This window comes from Vombatus ursinus, unplaced genomic scaffold (assembly GCF_900497805.2).
Source record: "Vombatus ursinus unplaced genomic scaffold, bare-nosed wombat genome assembly UNPS02014813.1, whole genome shotgun sequence".
NCBI lineage: Eukaryota > Metazoa > Chordata > Mammalia > Diprotodontia > Vombatidae > Vombatus > Vombatus ursinus.
In genome coordinates, this window is record NW_020954591.1 from 21,350,867 (window position 1) to 21,375,257 (window position 24,391).

General features: G+C 36.8%; 1 protein-coding gene across 3 annotated transcripts in view; it reads right to left on the reverse strand.

The window, feature by feature from the left end:
• ZMYM2 (zinc finger MYM-type containing 2) overlaps positions 1–23,491 on the reverse strand; it is an 86,553-nt gene extending 63,062 nt beyond the window's left edge. For 2 of the 3 annotated variants that reach the window (XM_027877645.1, XM_027877644.1), the window contains exons 1-3: positions 23,409–23,491; positions 22,307–22,374; positions 19,198–19,316 (exon numbers count right to left, since the gene is read on the reverse strand). In XM_027877645.1, the coding sequence (XP_027733446.1) occupies positions 19,198–19,292 (95 nt within the window). In that variant the 5' untranslated portion in view covers positions 19,293–19,316; positions 22,307–22,374; positions 23,409–23,491. Of the gene's footprint in view, positions 1–19,197; positions 19,317–22,306; positions 22,375–23,408 lie in introns of those variants that run through there. The other variant, XM_027877643.1, reaches the window with a different exon arrangement.
• Positions 23,492–24,391: the final 900 nt, after the last annotated feature.

Genomic DNA, 24,391 nt, shown 5'->3' on the forward strand with positions numbered 1-24,391 from the left:
AGTTACAGTCCAATTTTTCACACAAATTCCCTACAGTATTATCTTGGGCTCTTTTATGTAAAATTCACCTGTTCACTTCTCTGTAATACAAACTGAATAATAATATCCATGCACCCATCACCTTAAAATATAATTCTGGCTGACGGTACTAAGAACCAAGAAAGTGAAATGTATTTGTGCAAACATAAGACTGAACATTTGCCGGGTAATGGAAATAAAAGGAAAACAGAGGTTTAGGAGCTTATTTTGTTTTTTAAATCTTAGAAATGGAAATTAGCTAAGAAATAATCTTAGAAGATAAAGGATCCAGAATCAAGAGATCCAATTACTTTTATTTAATGTAGTCAGGAAGATCAGATGGCCTATACATATGACACTAACCCCCAATTTTTGTGGTATTACAAATACTTTTCAACTATATTTTCTGCTTTCCCAATACATGTTTTCCTTACCCTCAATATCAATTTTTGGCCATCTGAATTTATATCTCCCATCTTCAAATTCTAAATACTCATTCTTATATTAAATAAACCTTTAATCTGTGGACTCAATATATAATTAAAATAGTACCTGTATTCTTAAAAACCAGTGATTCCAAAAGATATAAACAGATATTTACTATGAAGTTAACCAATTCACTATTAGTATAATTTTACATAACTTTCCACAAAAGATTTGGCAAAAATGTATCAAAATAAATTCATCTTAGGAAGTCATAAACAAACATAACAAAAACTGACAATTTTTAAAAATGAATTTTTCTATTAAGTAACCTGGTCTAACAACATATTGCATTTATGTAAAAAAAAATCAAAATTACACTTAACAAAATAAGTCCTTTTTTTCGAAGAATGTGTATAAATTATGTGACTTATAGAGCTCAGAATAAACATGAACTATTATTAAGAGGTATTTGCTGTAACAAAACATTAAGCTTCTTGTAACAGTGAAAAACTTGGGCCTGTGATTTCTCTAAACAAACTGATAAAATTTTGTCCCGCTATATAAAGAACATTCTGGTAGCTTGGTTTGTATAACACTATAAAATGTAGAAATTAATTTCCATAGTATTGTCATTTTCATTAGTTTGGCATGCACTCGTTGAACCTCATCGAGTTATTTTCTTCTTTATCTCTTTCAAGAGGGAAAAAAAAGTAGTTAATATGTACCTTTCACAGCTTTGGCATGGGGGTGCGGTTGAGGGGTGGATGAAAACAGGGAGGCTTGGCATCAATTTTTAACAAAAAGATTATTTCAATTGCATGAAATTGAAAACTTTTTGCAGAACAAAATTAATGTAACAACAGTAAGGGAACTGCTATGCTGAATATCATTAATACAGAGAAGCATAGAAAGACTTGCAGGAATTAATACAAAGTTAAGAAAAAATATTGTGAATACACAATGACAACAATATAAATGGACAAAATGATCAAAACTGAATGCTGCCAAAATTATCGTGTCTAAACTACCCCTTCTCCCCAAGAAAAAATATGAACACAAGAAGATGCCTCCTTCTGTTCTTTGCAGAAGGAATGACACATGTGAGAACACTATGGATATTGACATGTTTAATTTTGCTGAAAATATTTTTCCCCTTTGTATTCTTTGTTATAAGGCATGGGTGGGCATGGAGGAGAGATATAGTGGGAAATAAAGATGATAAAAAATACAGCAATAAATATTTTAAATAACTATGGTATATAATTAAAAGAGCTGGAACCTAATGTATTTAAATAAAACTGACAATGAAAAATGGGAAACGGTTAGAACACACAAAATTAAATTTAGAATCAATCACTACAATGACTAAAAAATTCAGCCAACAAACACTTAATTTCCTTGCCAAGTAGATAAGACAACCACTGAAGGAAGGAAAGAAGAAATAGAGGAAGGGAAGGAGAGAAGGAGGAAGGAAGGAAATCTTAAAGTTTAGAGGGAAAAAGATTTTAAATAGCACCACCTCACAAAACAGCAAAAAGAGTAAGAGAAAAAGTAAGTTCACAAAAGAAAGCTTGGCAAAAGGACCAAGTAAGAGAGAGTATGCCCAGCACGTTGAAGAATATAAAGCTATCAACATTTCTGCAACAAGATTATTTCTTTATCACTGATACCTAAACCACTGTACTTGGACATGGTGGTCATCGCCTCGCCAATCCCCAATGTGTCAAATAAGGAGAATAGGAAGATCAACTGCAGAAAATTACTCTATATAAAAGTGACAATTCTGATAACACTGTATTTTGTTGTAACACTTTTTAAGCTATCGGAAGATGAGAAATTACTAAACTGTTTGGAAAAAACCACTGACCTTAATTATTGACCCTCAAAAAAGATGCAACTAAGACTTTCCTATGTCTACAAAATCCGTTTAAGATTATTGTACACCTATTTTGAGGACATCTTTGATGAAAGCATGAGAATAGTACACAGCAAGCTAATAGCTTTAGAAGACATCTTATAGCGGGGTATGGAAGAGAGCACTGTTTAACTGATCAACCATAAAAAAGCATTTCATGGGGCAGCTAGGTGGCGCAGTGGATAGAGCACTGGCCCTGGCTTCAGGAGGACCTGAGTTCAAATCCAGCCTCAGACACTTGGCACTTGCTAGCTGTGTGACCATGGGCAAGTCATTTAACCCCACTGCCTAGCACAAAAACCAAAAAAAACAAAAAAACCATTTCATTATGGGAGTAAAGCAAAATGCCACCTTTTAAAGGTTCCTCTCCAACAAAGACAGTAATCACATATGGCAAAAACTTTACAACAAGATTCCATCATAGATTAACAACATTAACTCAACAATATTCTCATTATTAGTATCAAGCTAGTAATAATACAAAGAGCCATATGCTTGCCAAAGATGTTTGCCACTATCGTTCAGGATATCCAGTATAAAGGCCCTATCAGACAGGGATTCCCCATAAATACTGAGATCTTCCAGATGTTGCTGACTGTAGATGGTATTAGGCTGAATGCATCAAGCACCCAGAATATTGCAGAACCACATATTACTGTGTCCTATCGACCCAAGAAAAATCTAGTAGATGAAGGTCTTATATTCAGACTGAAAGATTACAGTCCATAGAGCTGGCCCATCAGTATACACAAAACCTAGAGAAACACTTCAACCGAACAATTAAATGGGACCAAAATTGAATAGGAGGAGACTAGATTTTCATTTGGGGAAAAGATACAGGACCAAGATTCTCCCTAAAGCAAAGGCTCATCTTCAGTGATTCAGCATAGCTGTATACCTTGGCCACAATCTCCAAAGAATTAAAGTTGTAGAAACCTAAAGGACAACAAAAATAGATGCATATGTGGGTGTGAGTAGGCTTTTTCTATGCCAAGAAATCTAGAAGGTCCCCAACATGTTGAGTGGATCCCCATGTGGAAGATTTTTCAGCAAGCATACGTATGCTTTAAATGCTGATGTACAATACTGGGCATTTAATCTATGAAAGGACATAAGAAAGATCCTACTAGATGAGGAGTAAATGAATTGTCATTTGCACTATGAAGTTAACCTATCCACATCGAATATGTTATCATTCTGAGTCTTCCCTTCTCTCCCCAGTTAACATTTACTAGAAAGTACTAAGTCTCCTGACGTCCAAAGTTCTAATTTAGCTATCACATACAAAAACAAAAAATGTCCAAGCACCACTTCATTCCATTGTTCCTCAGATATAACTTTCTAATTTTAGATCTATTTTATTTGTACATATATTGTGATTACTATTAGTATTGATATTAAGACCATGATGTTTAAGCTTCCTAGAGCAACAATACCATATCATCATGGTTGATTTTACAATTCCCCACAATTTTAGAAAGTGCTTGGTGGCATTCATGTTACTTTTAATGACACCTTTTTTAATTCACAGAAACAATGTGATATAAAATCATGTTTTTAAACACTGACCTAATGTTTAAAAGACAATAGTTTATGGAAAAAAAATTAACAATGAAATGAAAATAGCAGTCCAAAAGTAATGCTCATGTACTTCAAGATATCAATGCTTATTTTAAATAGATACGATATATTAAAAATTGAAGAGTGGTAAAAATTTTGGCAGTATTTGCCGTAAGACCTCTCCTGCCACTTTACTGCTAACAATCTGTTTTCTATGTATTGATCATTTAAGTTCCTGCTTGTAACTCAAAGCATTCTATTAATTCTGTCCTTTTGCTTAATTATGTTTATTTGTTCCAAGGGCTTTGTTTTCTTTTTCTCCAAAGGAAGGGGAAGAGGGACGAAAAGAAGGAGAAGAATATGGAAGAAAGGAAGGAAAGGAGGGGATACGGAGGAGGGAAGACAAAGAGGGACACCAAAAATATTTTTTAACTAAATTTAGAGAACAGAAGGAATGCCAAACACAACAGCTTTGAAAACAATTGGTGAATCTTATATGCTTAAAAAATAACTAGCTAGATAAAAGAGAATTGCAGTTTCATGTCTAATTCTTGATGTCTATCCTACTAAGTAATACAAAAGTCCATTCTATTTGGTGTTCAAGTTTGGAATAAAAATAATATTTATAGTAAAAATAATGTTGCATAGTTTTAATTTGCTGATTCCATATTCAGTACTTATACTATTTTTTTGCAAAAGATTTGAGAAACCAACTATAAGATTCATAAAAGCAGAAACTCCTTCTTTACAGAATGGAAATTCAAATTGCCAAAATGCTTCATCTGATCACATTGGGCTGTTTCCTAACTGTGTAAACACCCTGAATTTTCCTCCTTGGTTCTGCACCAACTACAATAATTACTTTAAAAGCCATGATCAACCCATTGGGAATCAATTATTATTCTCATAGGCTTCACTATTGGAAAACAAAATGCCATCATTTGATATTAGTTCTAGTTCATTTGATGGCACTGATGCAAACTGTTCAATAGATGAAAATGATAGAGCAAGACAATATTAACCCCTTCATAAAGAAAAAAAGTATTACTGACTTGCAAATTAATTTAGGTTTTCACAAATTATGTTTTAGTTCCCTACTATCATTTGCCCAGATAATATTAAGAAAGTAAGTTTGCACTGATTCATCAGTCATACTACACTGATTTTTAAAATTTGCCACCAGTTTTGTACATTCTTGCATAATAAAATTTATATAACTCTTTATGTGAAGTAAACAAAGCAAGTTTAATAATCTTCATGTCAGGAATAATTAAGAGAAATGAGTCTCAGAGAACTTTAAGAGTGAGATTTCCAAGATCACCAAGCTATCAGTTATCAGAGCGAGGACTCAAATAAGTATTTTCTGAATCTAAGTCCAGTGCTCTTTTCAAGTGTACCAGGCTGTAAAGTCTATCAAAAGGCATAAATACATCTCCTATTGACACACAGGTACTAATGTACCAGTTTGCTGATTTAACTGTTGTATATTTAAACAACAACAATAAAGCTGATGATTAATTGTTATAACAATCCTTTACAAAAGTCCTATTCCAATGTCTCTTCATGGCATGAAGGTCACGTGATCAAAGGCTATATAAGCAGAGCGATAGCTATTTCAAGTTATCTACCAAGCACAAAAAATCTTTAAGACATCCTGACAGACTGTTTGAAAAGGTAAGACCAGCTTATCTAAATATATAGTCAGATTCATCACCAAAGGTTGGCCATTAAGTGAAATTTTTTGGTCATATCAGTTCATTAAACTGATAAAACTATGAAATGGCCATCATTCTGATATGTCCCCTTTCAGATTCCTCAGTTACAGTAGCAGAAAAATAACACTTTTATTCAAAATAAACATACTTTTACCTTTGGAAAACAAAATGTATAATCTTTGTCAAATCTTCAAGTTAATAACAAGTGGAAGATCTATACCAACACTCATTCTAGATCAGAAACAAAAAAGAAATTTGTGGTTAAAAGGAATAACAATTCACAGTTTACCCTTAAAAAAGGATGACTAGTGGAGATTTGAGTTAGTTTTATCATACAAAGACAAGAAGTAATATTATATCATTATATCATTAAATACTTGGTTATCTCACCTTAGAATCAACGTTCACAATGAACAATTACATATAGAAATTGGTTTATGATCAAGAAATGAAAGAGACCAAACCCTTAAGTCTCCTCAAAAGCTTCAGCCTGTTCTTTATAAAAGAGTCTCAAAACACACTGGAAATGGCAAAGACTGAATAACAACAAGAAAACTGATTACTAAGACAGTAGTCACTTCAGAATCAGCTGACTCTGTATAGTCAAATCAACTAGTTAGAGCAAAAGTCAAAATTAATATTAGAAGTCTAAAGAAAAGACATCCTGTACATTTACAAGTGCTCTAATTGGAATAAACAAGGTATTTGCTCCAAAAGATCACCATTTCTGAGAGAAGTTGAAACGATGCAAAAAAAAGTTGCCAGAGCTAAGACCAAAACAAATACCTCAGAAAGCAGCCAAAGGTAACATCTCTCTCCAATACAAGTCTCTTTCTTCTTTTTTTAAATCATGAAAGCATAGATCAGAAGATTTAAAAGCAATGCCACTTCTAAACAGGAGGGGGAAATAAGCCTGCAGATAGATTGGTTTGAGGCCTAAGTCAGACAGGAGCAAAAGCAAGTGAAACTGGGAAGAACAAGCAAATGTGAAACAAGACACCTCCATCTCAATAGAGATATATTCTTTTAAGAAACAGTCTCAGAATCAGGGCCCAATGCACTACTATGGAAAGTAACTATGACCGTTAAGATGAAGATCAGAAGAGCAGGTGGATCTGACCACATATATTCATATGGAATCTATGCAAGACATAGAAGCCAAGGTCCCAAAAGAATGAAAAGGATCAAAATTAGACTTAAATACATCTTTTTCATCACTAAAATGTATTTTTAAAAGTTATCTATACACATATGAGGAAATAAGAGAAAGAAACCAGTTTTTGCAATCTTCTACCATGATTCACATTTTCATAGTTATACTAGGATCCAAAATTAAAATTTAAAAAAAAAGATACGGTTGTGTTCATTGGGTGATTTTTTTTTCTTCAAGATTCATCACAAAGTGTCTCCCACACATGCGAAAACAATTTAGATGCAAAGAGTTTAAAAACCAAGATTCCATAAGAATACAAAGATTCTTCAAATTCCCGTTTACATGATACTAATTGTATCAAGTCAAGGACAATAAAAAGCCTCAATTAAACGCACAGTTATTTGAAAGACATTATTCTAACCATTCAAAGTTGAGAAAAACATTGATGAAAAGCACATTATAAGGATTGCATTTTGCTGTCAGTCATTATAACAATAATAGCAAGCATTTATATAGCAGTTTAGGATTTGCAAAGCACTTTATATACTGTCTTGTGTATCTTGGATAGTCATTACGGATGGATAGGCTAGGGCAAGAACTAAAAAAGCAAAAACAGGCCCCATCAGATTTTGGAAAACACAGGGCTTTTAAATATGTCAATTCTGCTCAGTCACAAAAGCTCATCTTAACAAATATTCTACCGGTTAAGGTTTTTAAATCAACAAATCACCTAACACCAGCACATCTAAAGAATCATAACTTTACACAGCCCAAAGCCAAACCAGAGGAGTTATTAATTAATTAGGTCTTAAAATTTCCTACAATCACTCCTACTCACTCACCTCAATTACATCTTTCTCCATCCTCCACACTCCTAATATCCCCCCAAAAAACATTTTAACTATAAATAAAATATATGCTAGATGTTGAGTTCTGATCTCCACTGGAATCCTATTTTGTTTAGCATCACAAGAGCAGTCTAAGGCAAAATCAGTGTCTTAGGTTTCTTCACTTGTCAAGATGTATAAACTGGCCAAAATTTGTATAAGCTATCATTTCGGTAAAAGGAAATTCAAGCAAGAAAACATAACATTTAGAAAGAGAAAGTTTAAGTTTCAAATAGTATCTGAAAGAAAGGAGTTTGTTTATTCTAATTAAATACTAGTTTACGTCCCCAAATTAAATTCTCAATAGTTCATACTGGTACATCATACGCATTTCTCCAGCAGAAGCAAAAAACTAAATCTCTCATTTCATACATACAAAAGTGTGAATCAACTTTAAGAGGGAATACAAAAAAACCTGAATGACCATGATACTCAAATGTTTGCAGATCATAAATAAAGTATTAAAGGTACAGAACAGAGTTCCCCTAGCTTAAAAGTTTAAATTAGATAGGGATTACATAACTATGAAGTACACAGTAACAGCTTATTTGTACAAATCTTTTATTTGATGCCTTTGATGGTTCAAGTAATCCTTTGCAAGACATATTCCATTATCTAAATACAAGAAGTATCTAAGATAACTGCATATTTACCCCTAATATACAAAGTTAAGATCTAAAAATGTGTTCAATGACTAATGTGAAAATAGGTTTAATAAGAATATATATGTTGAGCCTATATCAATTAACATGCTGTCTTGGGGTGGGGGGAGGGGAGATATGCGGAGAAAATTTGGAACTCAAAAAATTATGGAAGTGAATGTCGAAAACTAAAAATAAATAAACTTATTATTAAAAATGTGTTCATTCATTGTTAACTGATCACCTGCAATGTGTAAAATGTGAGACCTTACCCTTACCTTCCAAAACAAGCAAAACTTGATCAACACAAGATTTCCTACTCAAAAAATTAAGGTATTAAAAATAGAGGCAAAAACACCACCATTAATAAGTATTACTGAAACACTAAAAGTAATACCAGAAATAAAGCTACAACAGTTAAATATTCTCTCTACTTTACTATGCTAGCTCCCTGCAAAATTAATGGACACAACAAAATCTGACCATATTTGATGCAATATTGTGCACCTTTAGCCTCCCCCCAACACACACACACATTTTTCTACTTCAAAGACTAAAGTTGCATTTATTTCCAAGTCCAAAATTTGGTCATCATCATTATTCAGCGTTTTACTTTCATTCCAAACTTTTTTTTTCATTTAAATTATTGTAGGTGCATGTCCACAAGCACCCAAGTATATAACATACACACACAATCCCCTGCCAGAATATAAGCTTCCTGAAAGAAGGGATTCTTTCATTCTCTATCTTTATACTCCCAGTGACCAATACAATATGTTTTAAAACGTATGTTTTTAAAAAAAATGCCTACTGGTTAATTTTTTTTACTTGTTTTGCTTACTTCATTCTGCATTTATTCATATATCTTTCTATGTTTCACATTTATTGCTCTTTACAGCACAATATTCCACTTCATTAGTATGCCATAATTTGTTCAGCTTTTTCCCACTAAATGGGCACCCACATTTTTTCGAGCATTTTAATACCACAAGGAGTGCTGTTATAAATAGTTCGAGCAAGACAGTGACCTAACCTCCCAGGAGAGTCAAGCCACACAATTCCCACTACCTTGGGTCAAGGCAAAACCCTTACGTTCTTACCAAAAGAAACTGAATAAAAAGCAGGAATATACTAGTGGAGAAAAGAAGGGGATGGAATATGCTGGGGTTTTTTCCACAATTGGGGGTACATGATAATATATAAACATGGAGATCACAGAGGGATAAAATAAACACCAAAGGAACCCAAAACAGACAAAGGAGAAATGAACAAACACATAAACTACACAAAGTTTGGTACAGAAATTACATTTCAAAAGGGAAACAACATCTCACTAAAGAGATTGGGGGGAGGTGTTAAGAAGGAAGATAATATCAGGGAGGTAGCAGTCATAAACAAAACAACCCCCCTGATTTGGATGACAGGGACTAAAAAAGGGATAAAATGGAAAAAAAGCAAATAACTAGATGGAATATAAGGCAGTGTCTTAGATTGTGATTTAGTAAATTAGGGAACATATGTTATATAAACATAAGAGAATATTATGACAAAAGAATCCTGGGTAGTATGAAGCAATGCAAAGTGAAATGAACAAAACCAGAAGAAAATTTATACAAGGACAACATTTTAAAGAAAAACAAAAGAAAGGACTAAGAACTCTGATCAAGACAATAATCAGGGGCAGCTAGGTGACACGGTGGATAGAGCACCAGCCCCGAGTCAGAAGAACCTGAGTTCAAATCCAGCCTCAGACACATAACACTTACTAACTGTGTGACTCTGGGCAAGTCACTTAACCCCAATTGCCTCCAACCCCCCCCCACACACACGACAGTAACCAACCATTCATTGCCTGAAGGACATGAAGCATGTCATCCAACAGGTGACCAGCACGAGATGCAGACATACATTTTTGGACATGGCCACTATATGTATTCATTTTGCTTGACTAAGCTTATTTATTTCAAGGAGGTTTTTTCATCCATTTCTCTTACTTAATGGGGAGAGGAGGGATAGTGTGAGAGAGTATCAAGGGCTTAGCAATAATGATGTTTAATGGGAAAAAATAGAGGGTCATTTTTACATTTAAAAATGCACAGAAGATAAACAAGCAAATTCAGAAGACAGAAGAGAATTAGGACAGTTTTAAAAGCAACATGCAGAATTTATTATATAGTTAAAAATGGAAGATTTAGTTTCACAAGAAATCTTCTTTTTGTGTTCTGCTGTACAGAAATGCTTCCTTTTATGGTGTTTCAATTTAGAATTTTTAAAAAAATTTTTAAGTTTGAAATACGTGTAATACAGACTTCCAAATGTTTTTGCATACATTGTCACTGCCATTTTTCATAGTGTCTGTCTTAAGTTACCACAATCTCTAATTCTGTCACATGACCAAGAGAGTATATCCAAAAATAACTTATATAAAAACAAAAGGTATCATTTTTTTAAAGAATAAAGCAAGGACATTCCATTTTCAAGTATCAATCAACAAGTATTTATAAGCTCCTACTTTTTTTTCAGGCCCTAATGATACAAATAGAAAAGAGTGATTCCTACTTAAAATCAGCTCATGTTCAAGTACATATAAAAATATATACATCATTAACAGTAAGTTCATACATACATACACACACATATGTACATGCATAAAAATTAACTACTGAGTAGTCTAAAAGGGAACTAATACTAACAGACGGGAGCATCAGTAAAGTATTCAGAAAGAAGATAGTAGCTGAGCCACATCTTAAAGGAAGAGAATATAAGGTGAAATTCATTCCTGGCATGGAGGGCAGAAAATAAAAAGGCCAACTGGCATGGATTGAAGAGTTCAGGAGGGGAAGTAATGACCTGTGAACCTTTAAAGATAGGTTGGGAAGCTAAATAGAGTTTATATTTTATTCTAGAGGAATTAGGAAGTCACTGATGCTGGCTGAGGAATAAAGTCATATGGTCAGATCTACACTCTAATTTTTCATTACTATTATTTGATATAGTTCTACAAATGGTAACTACCATAATAATAAAAAATAAAATAATTGATATAATACACAAAGAAGCAAAATTTTCAATATTGACAGATGACATATTGGCTTATAGAAATTTAGAGAATTAACTATTAATAAATTCAGTAAAGTAACAAAATCTAAAATGAACTCAGGAAAATCATCAGCCTTTCAGAACATCAGCAACAAGATAGAGAAGAAACTGTCTTTAATTGGAGAGATGTTAATTGCTAATAGTTGACCATGCCAACATAATAAAAATTATAATACTAGCTAAATTAATCTACACATTACTGCCATACCAAACTATTTTATGGACTTAGACAAAATAATAAAATTCATTTGGAGGAAGTAAAGGTCAAAAAACTCAAGGGATATATTGAAAACAAAAGGGAAGGAAAGGGAAGGGTCCTAGGATCTCATACTATACTACAAAAGCCAGTACCATCATCAAAACTGTTTAGAACTGGTTAAAAAATAGAAAAGTGAATCAATACAACAAATCAGGTACACAATACCTAGGAGTAATCAAATGTAGTAGAACAGCATTCAACAAACCTAAGAACACAACTATTGGTTGTATGACTCATGTGACGAAATACAGGGCGAAAATTGGAAAGCAGTCTAACAGAAAATAGGTTTAAACCAAATTACATATTCTATGCCACAACAAACTTCAAATGGATATACTAACTAAACATTAAAAGAGTAGGGAAAGGAGAACTTTCTTAATTATGACGGGATACAGTTCTTGACTAAACCAGGGACAGAGACAGATGATCACTGGAGACAAAATGAGCAATTCTGATTAAATTGAAAATCTTTTGCATAAACAAAGTCAATGAAGTGATAATTAAAAAGCAAATAATGAACTGGGGGAAAAAACTTTTGCAAGATATTTCTCTTATAAAAATGTGGTATCTAAATGCATTTGGAATTGACACAAATACAAGAAGAGCCATTCCTAAAGAGACAAATAAAAAGAGAATTGGAAGAGCCAAGCTATTAACAACTATATGGAAAAAAATGCTCCAAATCACTAACAATAATAGAATTGAAATTACAGAACTCTGAAGTTTCACAAAGATGCTGATAGTAGCACTTTTTGTTGTAGCAAAAAATTGAGAAATAAGACGCTTGCCATCAATTGGAAAATGCTGAATATGACAAGATTTGGGGAAATTTGGTAAGATTTATACGAATTGATGCAGAAAGAAATGTTCAGATATAGAAGAACATATGACCACAATGAGGTAAAGAAATGAGAACTTATCAAAGTAACTAACAATCATGACTTCAAAAGACTAATGATGAGGCATACTTCCCGTCTCTTGGTAAAGGGATGATGGACAAGACGTTTTCAGGCACATCCAAAGTATTATTTTGCTTAACTATACTTTGTACAAAGGAGGACTTCTTTGAAGGGAGAAGGGAGAATGAAGTTGTTGTTAATAAATACAAGATTTACAGATAAAATTCAGAAGTTGATACAGAAAGCCATGGCAATTTTGTTTCTAAATGTTCAATTTAATCTAAAATAATAAAATATGTAAGTTCAGTTTTATACACATTTGGATTGTTATTAATGACAAACTTTTACCACTTAAGGAACCACATAGAATTAAAAAGGTAAATTATACTGATTTGAGGATTTAACATGTATGCTGAATGATAGAAAGTCGTTATTGTCTTTTTGTCCCTGTAAAGCTTAAATGGAAATGAAAATTCAGAAACATTTAAAACTGATAAACTAGGAGACTGTTTTACAAAGCAATCGCTATAAAATCTTTCTGAATTTTTTAAACATAAGATTCATGAAAATTCCATTTTCACAAACTTGTCAAGAAAACCTCTAATATACAATGCATAAATTTTAGCAATAGCAGTTCAAATTCCAAAATCAGTTTAAATATACTTGCAAATAGAATTTAACTACATAATTTTAAAATGTTATTAAAGTTAAACAGGTGTTAACTTTAAGTAGAAATTATGACCATAACAACTTTGCACCATTTAAGTAACAGTCTGGCTTACAATCTTCCCTTGACTTACTCTCATTTCACCACATAACTACAAATCTCAGTTTTATATTAGAGGAATATTTTTCAGACTCCTACTACAGCCACTCCAAATCACAACCACAAATCAGCAATAGCAATAATCTACTCCCTAGCCTCACATTTCAAACAAAACCAAAAAAATGCTGTGAAAAGCATGTTTTTGTCTTATCATTGCCATCTACTACCAATAACTATGCCATATCCCTTGAAGTTGCTCTCTCCACCCCATCCTGGCAATGTTTCTGTCCTTTCTTCTCATGCCTTTAACTTCAAAATTATTATAAGACACTAGATATAGCAAGGCACTATTTTACTCTGAATACGTCACTTTAATCTTCAATTTCCCAGTGCATTTCCTATCTAAACGATAATTTTAATAGCTAGCATTTATATAATACTTACAAGGTTTTCAAAGCAGTTTACAAATATTGTCAATTGATCCTCAGAACAATCTTGATGGGTAGTGCTATGATTACTCCATTTTATAGAACAGGAAACTAAGTCAGAGAGATGTTCAAGTGATGCTCAAGCCTATGGTCAACACAGTGTTTGAGGCCAGATTTGAACTGTGGTCTTCCTGACTCCAGGTCTAGCAATCTATACAATCACCTGGCTGCCTATAGGACCATATATCCAGAATCCTCTGAAAAATAACATCCATTTGACAAAACTCCACACAGGATCCATCCTGAGTTCGCTTTAAGATCTCTAATGAAATAAAATTCACTACCTCAACAAAGTAGCCCATTTACCTTTTTGATTGCTTTAAGCTTGTAGAAAAGTTCTAGCATAAATCAAGCCTAAATTTGCTATCTCTTTACAACTTCCAAATATTCACTGCTCCTAGTTCAGCCTCCTAGGCAATCTAAATTTTTCTCCCTTAGCAGAACAGTGTGCAAAGAATTAAGTGTTTAATGTTTGAGAACTTGATTAACAAGATCGTATGACTGATTAGAGGGGAAAGGGAAAAGGAAGAATCAAAGACAACTCTAGATTTAAGCACCTACAACGATATGCCAGGTAATATGCTAATCTTACAACCAGCAAGTGAGGTGGGTGCTGTAATTATCCCCATTTCACAGGTGAGGAAATTAAAGCAGACACAGGTTAAGTAACCTGCCCAGGGTCACACAACTACAGAGTTATCTGATGCTAGATTTGAATCAAGGCCTTCCTGACTTCAGGCCCAGCACTCCATCTAATGCATCACCTAGCTGCCACCAGCTAAGTTTTAGGAGTAATGTCAGATGTATGTTCTAGTTATTTCATATTCATAGATTACAGGACCATAGATTTAGAGTTAGAAGAGAATTTAAAGGACATTCAGTGCCAAACCTTCTCATTTCAGAGAAAAAGAACTGAGGTTCACAGAGTTTGTTAAAAGACTTGCCCAAAGTCAAAAAGGCAGTGGGTAAAGCCCAGATATGAACTTGGGTCTTCTAAATTCAGGGCACTCCATACCACAACTATCCAGGAGGCAAAGTTGGGAATAAAGACACTTTAGCAGTCATTTGCACTGATGATAAATGAGGCTAAAGGATAAGTGATAAATAAGTAGGACAATATCACCCATGGAGAAAAGATAAAGAAAAGTGCCAAGACCAGGGCATTTGGGAAATATATTCTCCAAGAAACCACAAAGGTAAGGAAACTCAGGAGAGGTGGTCATGCTCTGGAAGGCAAGAACGGTAAGGATTTCAAAGTGGTAGTGTCACAATGCTGAAAAAAGGTTATGGATGAGAACAAGAAGATGTGGGATTTAACTATTAGATTACTAGTGATTTAGCAAAAGCACTTCCTAAAAGACAAGTGCCAGAATGCATGTAGTTGAGAAGCAATTTAATAATTAGGAAAAAAATATAAACTATGAATTACTCAGTTTATGAGTTTATAAATCAGTTTATCACTAAAAGAGGGGATATGAGATGACAGCTGTAGAGAGTAAGTGTCAAAAGAAAACTTGTTTTTTTTTTTTAAATAGGTAGCCATGTACAAGTTTGCAAGTAGGTGCAGAAAATTAGGCATGAAAATGAATGTAAGAGTAGAGATAAGTAATGGAATTAGATCCCCAAAGGGGCAAAAATCTATCATTTCATTTTTAAACCTGAAGGAAGAGGTTTGGTGTGTATTTTAAAGTTTTAGAGATGAAGGAACTCATATCAGATGCCCTCAATCTCTCCCAGCAAGAAAGGAGATGAAGTCATTTGATCATAAGATAGTAAAAACTAAGTTATAGGTAGGTCTGGTCTGAAATAACTTAAAATAGCAAGACACGATACACATTCCATTTGAGAATAAAAACATAAAATATTAATATACCCAACTCTCAGTTACTGACAGGTATCCAGAATCAAAATTTTAAAATAAATCTTCATTTTAGACATTAGCTTCAACTAACCTCCTCCTCATCTAAATATAATTAAAATTATTCTTTAGAACATGTAGAAAAATTACATTAATTTCGTAGGTAGAATATGAAAAAATTCTTCGTTAGCGAATTTCTCAGAGAGCAGTTTTGGTAGAACTAAGATATGTGTCCCATAAGTCTCAGTCCAGTTTTATGCAAATAAACCTTAAAATAAAGCTTTAAATAAAATCTGGGACACACTATTATAGATAAGGTATACCTAATAGCAAAAAGCATTCCCCAATAGATAAATGACCCAAGAATATGAAGTTTAAGTTTTCAAAAGAAATTTCAAACGATTTGACAAGGTTCCAAATCAATCAAGAGAGAAATGCAAATCAAAACAATGCTAAGGTTTTATCTCATCCCCAGCAAATCGGCCAAGAAATAAAATACTGAAATAATCACTATTGACAGAACTATAGGAAAACAGCACACTAGTGCATTGTTGGTGGAAACTGGAAATCAGCTTTTGGATAATAATTTGGAATTATGTAAAAAGTTACTTAAGTGCCTATATTCTCTGATCCAACTAAAATCCCATTTTCTACAGGAAATCTTTTCTAATCCCTCTTAATTCTAATATCTTCACTCTGTTGATTATTTACTATTTATTCTATATATATACACCTTGTTTTTAAGTATCTGTATGCTTGTTGCCTCCCCTATCAGATTGTGTGAGCTTCTTGATAGCAGGGACTGTCTTCTTTTGCCTTTCTTTATATACCCATAATTTAGGCACAGTACCTGGGACATAGCAGGAGCTTAATAAATGCTTACTGACAGACTGAGATTCCTCTATTAAGCCTGAACACCAAGGAAGTCATTGGGAACAAAATCATCACATCCAACAAAATATTTCTAGGCAGCACTTTTTTGTGGTAGCAAAGAATTGGAAGCAAAGCAGAAACCGATTGGGGAATAGCTACATAATTTATGGTACATGAATTTAATGATTATATGAAATGAGGAATAAGAAGAATAGAGAGAAGCATGGAAAGAACTGATGCAAATTGAAATAAGTTGAGCCAAGAAAGCAATATACATAATGTCAATGTAATACACGTCAATGTAAACAGGAAGAACTACCACAAATCAAAAATGAATGTTGCATGTATAATTGAATCACATTTCTTGTCTTCACAGTGGGTGGGGGAAAGGTTGGAGGGAGGGAATTCTAAACTCAATTTTTTTTCCTTCTTTTCTTTAAAAAAAATATTATATAGAATGTTGGCTCTCTGGGAGGGGAAAAGGAAGGATAGGGCAAAAAATTTTGGCGATGTAAAAAAAATACAAATAAAATTTTATTTTTAAAGAAATCTCAATTTTAAAAATCTCACATCCTACCCCTGTACCAGTGAGTTAAAATGTTTATTAAAAATGCTAAAGGATAATAAATGTTAAAGAGTTAGAGATTAGGTCAATATACATGTGCTATTCTGGGGCAGATGACATTAAAATAAAAAATATATTGAGTTGTTTTATATAATAGTGACTAGTTGAACTAAGCCATGGACACTTGCCCAATCTCCAAATGAGAAGAAAGTAATGTTATTTGTGAAATGGCTGGGTAAAGACACAAGTTCAGCACACAGTTAAAAGACTGATCAGCCCTTACAAAGGTCAAACTCTCAGAGTTAAAATGACCTTGTAGGCCATCTGGCCCAATCTGAAATGCATATCCCTTCCTTTATCACCACCAAGTGGTTAGGTACACAACCTTTTCCTTAACACCTCCAATATCACACCATGAGGTCCAAATCTGTTAATTTCTTGCCTATTTCTACTGTCCTCCAGAAGGATTCTGGGTTACAATCTCCTAAAAAATGTAGGTGCCAAATTGAGCACAATGTTCCTGATGTAGTCTAACAAAGAATACAAACTGATTATTTCCCTTTACTTCTAGGAGTGACCAGCAGATTTGGGCTCAATTTTAGACCTTCCTAATCGATAAAGAGATATCTGAAAACATTATAGATAGTCTTTAAGGAAGAGTTCCTTAGTACTAAATATGTCCAAGCTAGAAACAAAGCAACTACTTTTGGATGTTGAAGGGGATTCACACATTAGCTAATGTGCGGTCAGACTAGATTAACTGCCTCTTCCTTCTCTGAGAGTCTGATTTACTTTTAGGAAAAGAAAACTGTTCTACTACCACTCTTCTCAGGCATCTCACAAATGCATGTATTTTGTCATCAAAGGAGAGAAATACAACAGAGAACCTACCACTTACAAAATAGAATACATTTAAAGGAAGATAAACTAGTGGACAACCAAGACAGAGAAGCCCTCATGAGGATATAAAATAATGAGAAGAATTTCCTCAGCCACACATATAAATCAGTCTCTTTTGTAGTTCCTCAAACTTTTCTCTAACAAATTAACTGGCCCACAGAAAAGAAAAAAAAATCTATCTTGTACCAGTAGCTCCACGGTCTCTAATCAAGATACCTGGTACCTGACCCAAATACTTAAAATATTTTTCCTAACCAATCCAAATATGATTAGAGAATACTTAATTAACCACTGGGACTAGTGGATATACTAATATCTCTTCCACCTGCTAAAAAGAGAAAAACTAAATTAACTCAACCTACCCTATCCAGTAAGATTATATTATTGGCATTCATTTACATTCGGTCACTACTGCAGAACTTGCTTGAAATACTCATTTTACAATTTCATATTTTTATGGAACACAAAAAACTTCAAGCATAAGAATTTTTCAACTAGCACAACTTTAAATTTCACAAACTTACACCTAGAGTCAATTAAGAAAACAAAGACAAAATTAAGACCTCCTAAAAAAGGGTTCTTAATCTGTGGGCCATTAACTTTTTTAAAAAATATTTTGATAACTAACATTTCAATATAGTTTCCTTTGTAGCCCCATGTATTTTATTTTATTTGCACTCACTATTATAAGGAATCTATAGACTTCACTGGTCTGTCAAAGAAATCAATGACACAAAAATGGTTAAAAACTCTTGCTCTAAAGGAAAAGTCATTCCAGTTAATATCTGAAATGGAATGAACTAAATTCTTTAACATTTTGGCAAACCTTCACAGATCTTCGGTGGAAGAAACCTCGGTATATAAATATAAGGTGTTATGTTAATATGTAACAGATCACCCCAACAGCTTAAATAATTTAAAATTACTTTCAGGAATATTTGACATAAACACTCATATAAGGAACTTTAACCCAATCCATTAAAACAGATTCCCAACAATTTCAACCTTCCACTATCATTAGTAATTAACCCAGTCTTGGAAAAATCAAGCCATTCATATGTCTTAAGAATTTGCTTTCTATTGCATTCTATTCCAGTACAAAGATTATTTTTGTACCTTTCATTAACTGAAATTTAACACTACAATTAAATGTCCATGAGTGCTATTTCACTGACCTGAGCCTGTTTCCTTCTCTGCAAACAGAGGGGGTTACCCTAACTCTCAAATGTTTCTTGAAGCTCTTAAAACTCCTAGGATTCCATGCCCACATAGGACTATAAGAAAACACATCAACCTGAATAAAAGAATGTAAAAATTAAAGACAATAATTATATAGAAAGTAATTCTAGTTTAAACTGAAATGCTTTACATTAGAATATTAGTTTAAATTATCAAGCTTTCTGGTAACATTCAACATTTATTAAGTGACTCATTATGATTTGAGGGAACAACAAAAGACAGACTCTCTGCCCTTAAGGTGCTGACTAGTAGGGGCTCCAAGAAAAATACACAACAAAAAAAGTAATACAAATTTGAATACTTTAAAGTAACTAATGAAAACTGCAGAAAGCTAGAGGATCTAATGAGATAGAAATGACTTCCAGGTAACCCCATCAGGGACAATTCCTTTAAGGATAAGCAGGCAGGACAATCCAAGGCAAGCTAGACCAGGAATACCCCAAGGTCCAAGTTACATCGTCTGCTGTTTGCTCACTGTGCTTAAACTCACTAACTTCATGTTATTCATGTGTATACCCACTCTTTTATGTAAATCAGAATGTTTCCCAACTCTCTCTAAAGAATATAAAAAAGAGGAACCATTCATTAGAAGTTATTCCAATTTTATAATAAAGTCAATTAGTTATTTTGTTGATTATTCAAAACAATTAACCTGAAATTTTAAAATGGTTTTAGAAATAAAAATTTCATATTGACTTAAGTAAAACCATAAAGGCAAATCTACTATAAAAAAATTATTCATTCCAAATAAACAGCTAGGCTCAGAGATTCTCAAAATGGGTGACACAGCCTCCCCCCAGAGAGGCACTGGAACAATCCAGGGGGAGGTAAGTAGCCTTGGATGCAATGGGGGGAATAAAAATAAGGGGGTAGTGAAGCATTAAGGAAAGAGAAGAAAATTCTGAAAAACCGTTTGTACATGTTTCATCTGTTGTGTAACAGAATTGAAGTCCTAGTGATTACATTATTTTCCAAATAAACACACAAAATGCAAGTTGTGACTGATCAGTGGTCAAAGTTGCTGCCGACAGGTCTTAACAAGCAAGTGTTGGCAGGCCAGCCTGAGGGGCACTGTCAGGAAGTTTAGTATGCATAAGCAGGAATATGTTCGTGTAATGACTTGTTTACAGTATGATGCTATAGGAAGCAATACTGTGTCATCAAAATTTCAAGGAAAGAAAAAATCCACAAATTTACAATAAATTATTAAATTTAAGATGCATCTTTTTTAAAAAATATTTTTTTAAATATGTACTTCAACAGAAACTGTTAAATGGTTAAAGAAAGTAGATTTCCATGGAAGCTGAGAAATTGTTTTTTTTTAAAGGGGGCAGTAGTCCTAACAAGTTTAGGAACCTCTGAGATGGGTGGTATAGTGGAAGACAGAGAGACTTGGGAGTCAGGAAGACCTGGTTTTAAATCTCATTTCAGAAAATAGCTATTTGGTCCTGGGCAAGTTACATAACCTCTGAAGCTCAGTTTCTTCATCTGTAAAACAGGAGTATCAACAACCCTATTTCAGAGTTCTTGTAAATATCAAATGAGACACCCTATATACAGCACTATGCAAGCCTTAAATGTTAGTTACTATAATTAATATTTCTGTATATCGATGCCGCCACCCCCATTAATAAGATAAAGCTGATCATAGCAAAGGCACTAAAATAAAAATGAACTTTCATCTCTCTTTCAAAGATCTACTAGATAGCTCTTCATTTGTGTTCAGTATCACAAATAATGTCCATCTGTCCTTCCCTTCCCCTATGTTTTTAAGTAACTACAAGATGAAAAACACATGGGAAAAATATCTGAACACTAACCACCTTGAAGTAGTTATGATTCAATGTTATACCAAAAAAAAGGTGCTGAAAAGGAACAAGGTGTGAAGCATGGTTCTGTATCTATAATTTTTGTATTAACAGGTTCACCTACTAAGAAGAGTTTATTATTAAAATATTTTAAAAAGTATTTATATGCCTTTTCATTTCAAAGAAAGGACACGAAAATCAAGTTAGTTATTAGCTAGGTGAGTTTGGAAGCTATATTTCACAAGCCTAAGATTTTTCCATTTTAAATGCAATTATACATCCCTCCATTCTCAGAAATACCACACTTTAACATATGAAATTCCATGGCTTTGGATTGGATGTGATCAACTTTTCTTGAGCATTTGGTGTTTACTGCGTATTTATGCTATAACCCGCAAAAACTGATGCAGCGCCCCTAGCGAGAGTCCTATAAAGCCCGATTAAACAAAATTCCATGGGTTCCCAAAATACATTATCGTGAGGTACAGTATTTACTTCTGTCACTCAACCACTTTATAATCTGCAAATCTTAATTTTAAGGAAAAGAAAAAAGTTTCATATGCAACGACAAATTACAACCATTAAATTCTAATTCTCATTTAACTAAGAATCAATACACAAAAATATATCTAACATCAAATCAAGGCAAATAAGGGTCATTAGTGTGTTCAGCATTTAAACGCACTAGGACTGAAACAACAAAAGATCTCGGTACCCAATCTCAACACTTTACGAAGCATCTCATCACCCACTCGACGATAAGACATCCATTTTTCAGCAAAGTGGACACCAAATAAAAGATCAGTTTTCAATTTTCCCGTCTCTCCGGTGCGGCCCGCCTGCGCCACAAGCCGGAGAGAGATGCCTCGGACATCTCCGCCTCGCATCTTCGGCCGGCACAGGCTCCCACCCGCGGACTCTAGGGGGCACCAGCAAAGTGCCCTCCCGGCGCCCCCTCCCCCCGGTAACGTGAGCAGCTGCAGCCCGTCGTCGGGGAGCTCGGGCTGAGATCGCGGCCGCAGGAGCCGCGTCTGCGGCGGCCGCGGCACAGCGCCCACCCCCGCCGCCCGCCCAGCCAGTCCTGGGTCTTCGCCCCGGGGGCAGCTGCCACCCGAGCAATGGCTCCTCCTCCTCCAGACAACAGAGACCGGCGGCGAATCCCAGAGGTTTAACACTCCCCCCATCACCCCGGGGCTAGGCCCGCTAAAGGAGACAAATAATGAGGAAAAGGACTCACAATGGGGGATTCTCCTCCGTAGTTTCGGCCAATGTTGCACCAGATGGGGCTGGAAAGGATTCCTGGTCCTAGGAAAACAGAGAAGAGATTTGAACGAGAATCAAGTGGACCCAATGAGGCCGCGTCCCAGGCCCGCGTCCCCCCGCCCCGGGGGACCGGGTGGAGGAGGTCGGCCCTTATTTCTTCCCTTCGAAACCCCGAGGGCCGCCCCCCGGCCCTGCACCAGGACCGTGTCGAGAGAGGCGACATCGGCCGGCACGCATCCGCGCCCTCTCCTCAGGGAGGGGGAAGCGAGAGCCTCGACGCCAGGAGGAAGAGGACGTTCTTTCCGAAGGGGGCCCGGCTGGCCTCCTCTTCCACGAATCCAGACGTCCGCACCGCACTCCTGGACAGATCACGTCACCGCCGGGCCGCGATCTCCCCATCTGCCCCCAGCAGTTGCCCCGGGCCCGGGGTTGGCCCCCCCTGCAGTCGGCGGCCGGCAGCGCTGCCTCCCCGTCCGCCATTAGAGACCCAGGCAAACAATACGGGAGACGCAGGAGCGTCGCAGGGCAGCGCCTGGGACGGCGGGGGGCTGACGACCGGGCTGACTCTCCCGGGGCAGAAGGGGTAGCCCCCCAATAACTCGGAAAAACATGGGTGGTGATAGCCCGCCCAAGGAGGGGGGCACTCCGGTCTTCACCGCCGCCGCCCCCCTCCAGCTCCCTCATCGGCGCCTCCCCCCCAGAAAGAGACGGAAAGGAAAAATACCCCGGCCTCCGAACGCCCCGACTGCCAAGCCCGCGGGGCTGCCCCCTCCGCGGCCTCGTCTCCCCGCCGGCGCCCCGGCCCTGCCCCTCGCTCCGCCTCACGGCCCGCGGGGCCGGACCGTGTTGTGCCGAAAAGGGCCTCGGACCCGAGGGGAGGGAGGGAGCCCGGGGCAGCCCCCGAGGCCCTGCGCGGCCGCTGCGCCGCACTACGGGGTAACAAGCCCGAGGTGGGAGGCTCCTTCGGCGGCTCACCCGTCTCCGCCTCCCCAGTCGCCTCCTCCGGAGGCAGTGCTGCCCCCAGCCACCCCCACCATCAGCGGACCGAGCTGGGGAAAGTGGGGGATAATCCTCACCCGGTTCTGGCTGCGGCTCCTCGGAACGAACCTCCCCTCCCCCGCCCCACCCCCCCCTTCGGTAACACGCACAACTCCACTCGGTCCAGTCCCGGGCTAAGCGCTGGCGAGGAGGAGGAGGAGGAGGCGGCACAACCGAGCCCCACGAGGCTCCGCCTACCCGGGTGCGGACTGGCTGCCGGGAGGCACGGGCGGGGGTGTTTAGAATGCGTCGATTGGCCAGCAGGATTATCTTTCACCGTCCCGCCTTCGCAGGGTGGTCTAAAAGGTCGTCCGTCAAACTTTGGCCACACCCACAGCCCCCTTCCACTCCTGTCCCTCTCCCCCAAACCCCCTCCCCCAACCTCATTCCCTCCCCACCCCAACCCCTCGCTGGATCTTTCTGGTTATGGCAAATGTGAATTTGGTTGCCCACTACCACCAGCCAGTGGTTGCTACCTAGGAGCACAGGCGGTGAAAGAATAAGCTGTAGCAATGGGAATTGGGCTAAAGGGCCATTCTCTCTTCACCCAGGCCTGGGCACTCAGTCTTGTGCAGCAACTGCAGCAGCTAAAAAACTCTCCCTACAGGAATAACTGGGGAAAGACACCAACAGCCCAGATGCCCCCAAACCCTCTTACCCACCCCCGCTCCAGTATCCCTCACGCCCCCGAAGAAGGGGCAAGAAGTGGACAAGAGCTGACATTGGGGTGCCAAGCTAAAGTGCAGGGATGGGGTAAAACTCTTAAAGCCTCTTGAGGGAAGGAGAGCCTCACTCTTCTCTCCACTCCACCCCCCCTGGGGAATACCCCCCTTCCCTCCCCCCTTGTCATGGCTGCAGGAGGAGGAGACGCCGTCCTCCATTTTGTCGGAAGCTGCTGTGGGAACTTGGGACCAATTCAAAACCAAACCCAGTGGGGCTAAAGCCACTTCCCCCTGCTAAGCCCCAGCCTGGACCGGTCGTTCGACCGTGGGGGCGTCCTCTGCCTTGAGCATGTGGAGGT